We start from the raw sequence: 2904 nt of genomic DNA, 5'->3' as shown, positions 1-2904 counted from the left end.
TAGGACAACTAAACTTATAAACTCCCCAATATACTTAAGCCAAATATCTTAAAAGTTTTCACTCCATGCATAGATTTTAAAGGAAAAATGTGATGCAAATTGCTTTTTTTATATATGTACTAAGATTATTTTAGACATGTAGTATTGAAGTAAATTAATTTGCCTATTATATATTCAAGCACAGTACATTTCATGCTAAATATCTAAAAGTACATCATAAAGCAGAAGTGATTATATTTCAAAGGGGTAATGTAGAGATTTAAATGTTTCTTTAAGTATGTGACATCAGTTAAAGCAATAACAATTTATCTCATTTAATAAATGATAATTTTTTTAGTGCTTCTATAACATCCTTGTTCCTAAGGCTGTATATCATGGGATTAAACATCGGAGTCACGATGGTATAGAAAAGAGAGAGTAGTTTGTCACTTCCTGCAGAATGATAGGATTTGGGCCTTAAATAGGTGATGGTAGCAGATCCAAAGAATAAAAGAACAACCAGCAGGTGGGAAGAACATGTGGAGAAGGCTTTGGCCCGTCCTTGGGCTGTTGGCAACCTCAGAATGGTGGATATGATTTTGCTGTAGGAGGCAAGAATCAACATAAAAGGGGCTGCACCAAACAACAGAGCTTCTAAATAGACAGGTATCTCATGTGCAGAAGTGTCCCCACAGGCCAATATGAGAATAGGGGGGATTTCACAGAAGAAGTGGTTAATTTGGTTAGAATCACAGAAATGCAGAGAGAAAATTTGACATGTTTGCCCTATCTGCACAGGGATCCCACTGACCCAGGAACCAACTGCCAGCTGGATACACATCTTTTGGTTCATGACTAGAGGATAGTGCAGAGGGTTACAGATGGCCACGTAGCGGTCATAGGCCATCACAGCCAGGAGGAAACATTCAGTGGCTCCCAACGTAAGGAGGAAGCACATTTGTGTGGCACAGTTCAGGATAGAAATGCTTCTATTCTGAGTCCAGAGATTCACCAGAATCCTGGGCAGTGTGACAGACACATAACAGATTTCCAAAAAGGAAAAATTTGCCAGGAAAAAATACATGGGTTTTTGCAGAGCAGTGTCAAGCCTGGTTATTATGATTATGAGGCTATTTCCAATAAAAATAATCATGTAAATGATGGTACATAAGACAAATAAAAACTTCTGGAGATTTGGAAGGTCAGAAAATCCTAGGAGCACAAATTGCCTCACTCTGGAATAATTGCCTTCTTCTTTTTTATTTTCAGGTTTCATCTCTAGGAATGATTTAATCAGAAATACAAGTTACTTCACTTTTCTTGGCTTTTTATTTCTCATGTATAATCTGGGTACTGTGTGCCCTCCAGTTTTCCAACACCCTATTGAGTAAATGGTAATCTGGCATTGGGTCTGTGTGACCATAGAAAATGTTCTTTCAATAAAACTTATTAAAAGTTATATTAAATTTCTTTGTTTTTGGTGATAATATATGTGATTTTTAAATTTTGCTGCCTATCTGAACACTTGAAATCTCAAAATCTGAATTTATGTTCAGTTGTTACAATTATTCCATTCCTTCAGTTGACATGTCTCTCTCCTCTCCATTATGTTTTCTGGTATTATAAGGTAAAATTAATTTCATTGCACAAGTAAACATTTTCTAAGTCATCTAACATAATTTTGTTGATTAAGCTTTCAAAACTAGTCAATATAAATAGGGTGGCTTTCCTATAGTATCTCCAAAGCCTGCAGCACCTTTCTTCTATAGCCTATTGTATTATAAAAATAAATGATGAGCTCACCACCAATTATTATAGTATACCATTTAATTTTTAAACTGTGTTTGCATTTGAAAGGATATGTGAAGTTGGAAGTTATACATTTTATTCAGACTTTGTTGTGGGAGAAAAAGGAAATCTATTGTCTTCCTGACCAAGAAAATTCAAGAGGTCAGAATTAGGTACACTTAGCTTCTATGCTCAAGCAAGCAATTTTAACCAGAATGTGCAAATCTTTATTCTGAAATAACCCCTATTCTTTACATAGGGCACTCAACTACAACTCATCTACTAGAGTTCCCTAAAGCATCCACAGCCTCATTAGTCACTATCTGCTGACCTCATCCATGCTATTCAAACTTTTCCTTACATACATGTGAATGTGTGCACAACTTGATTGTGTTGGAGTGTGATTATAAATCTTTATTTTGTGCTATTTGTGTTTCTCCATATAGAACATAAGCTTCTTACAGTATTTTCTGTAAATTTCAATGCAATGGATGTTATATTTCCATAAAATTTGTTTTACAACTTCTTGCAAAATTACAAATTTGTTACTTTTCTGGAATAATTCACAAAGTATAAGGAGTGACTCTAACCCAAATCTCAACCACCCTCCCTTATTGAATACAGCATGTACAAATGTTGTGTAGGGTGTGTATGTAAAGGAATTATACTCTCTTCATTCGCCTTTGTAGAAAAAGAACATTACATCATTTTTTTTCAGGATATGATAGATTGCTAACATACTATATGTTAACTAATTTGAAAGGCATAGAGTCTCTGCACTATGATGCTGGGCTAAGGTTATTAAGGGTGGGCAAAGGCCAAGAGCTCAGTTTCAAAAACAGTAGACATGTATGGCAGGAGCAATAGTCTACAGAGATCTTGGGCATCCTGAGGATTTTCTTTGAATAAATGAAAGCCAATAATAATTTCCTTTAGTAGCTATCATATTTCAGAATAATCATTAAAGAAAAAAAGATATTTAAACTTTCTGCAATCATTATTTTATATATTATCCCAATGAAATTTTATTGTAAGGAATGTTAAAGATACTGTACCTGAATCTCAAAGATGGTCAGAATAGTAGCTAATGGGTAACATTCCTAAGATATGATTTCAAGTTTCTATGACTGCACAAGC

The 2904-nt window shown here is 34.6% G+C and overlaps 1 protein-coding gene across 1 annotated transcript; it reads right to left on the bottom strand.

Annotated features, from left to right (window-relative positions):
- Positions 1-310: 310 nt before the first annotated feature.
- Positions 311-1264, bottom strand: LOC119536412 (olfactory receptor 10AG1-like). The gene has a single exon (XM_037839185.1). It carries the CDS (start codon positions 1253-1255, stop codon positions 311-313), a length of 945 nt encoding a protein of 314 aa, XP_037695113.1. The 5' UTR covers positions 1256-1264.
- Positions 1265-2904: the final 1640 nt, after the last annotated feature.

This window comes from Choloepus didactylus, chromosome 6, assembly GCF_015220235.1.
Source record: "Choloepus didactylus isolate mChoDid1 chromosome 6, mChoDid1.pri, whole genome shotgun sequence".
NCBI classification, from domain to species: Eukaryota; Metazoa; Chordata; class Mammalia; order Pilosa; family Megalonychidae; genus Choloepus; species Choloepus didactylus.
This window is presented reverse-complemented; position numbering and strand designations above follow the sequence as displayed.

Coding starts and splice junctions, on each gene's coding strand:
- LOC119536412 (XM_037839185.1), bottom strand. CDS start 1,255: ATGAAACCTGAAAATAAAAAAGAAGAAGGCAATTATTCCAGAGTGAGG.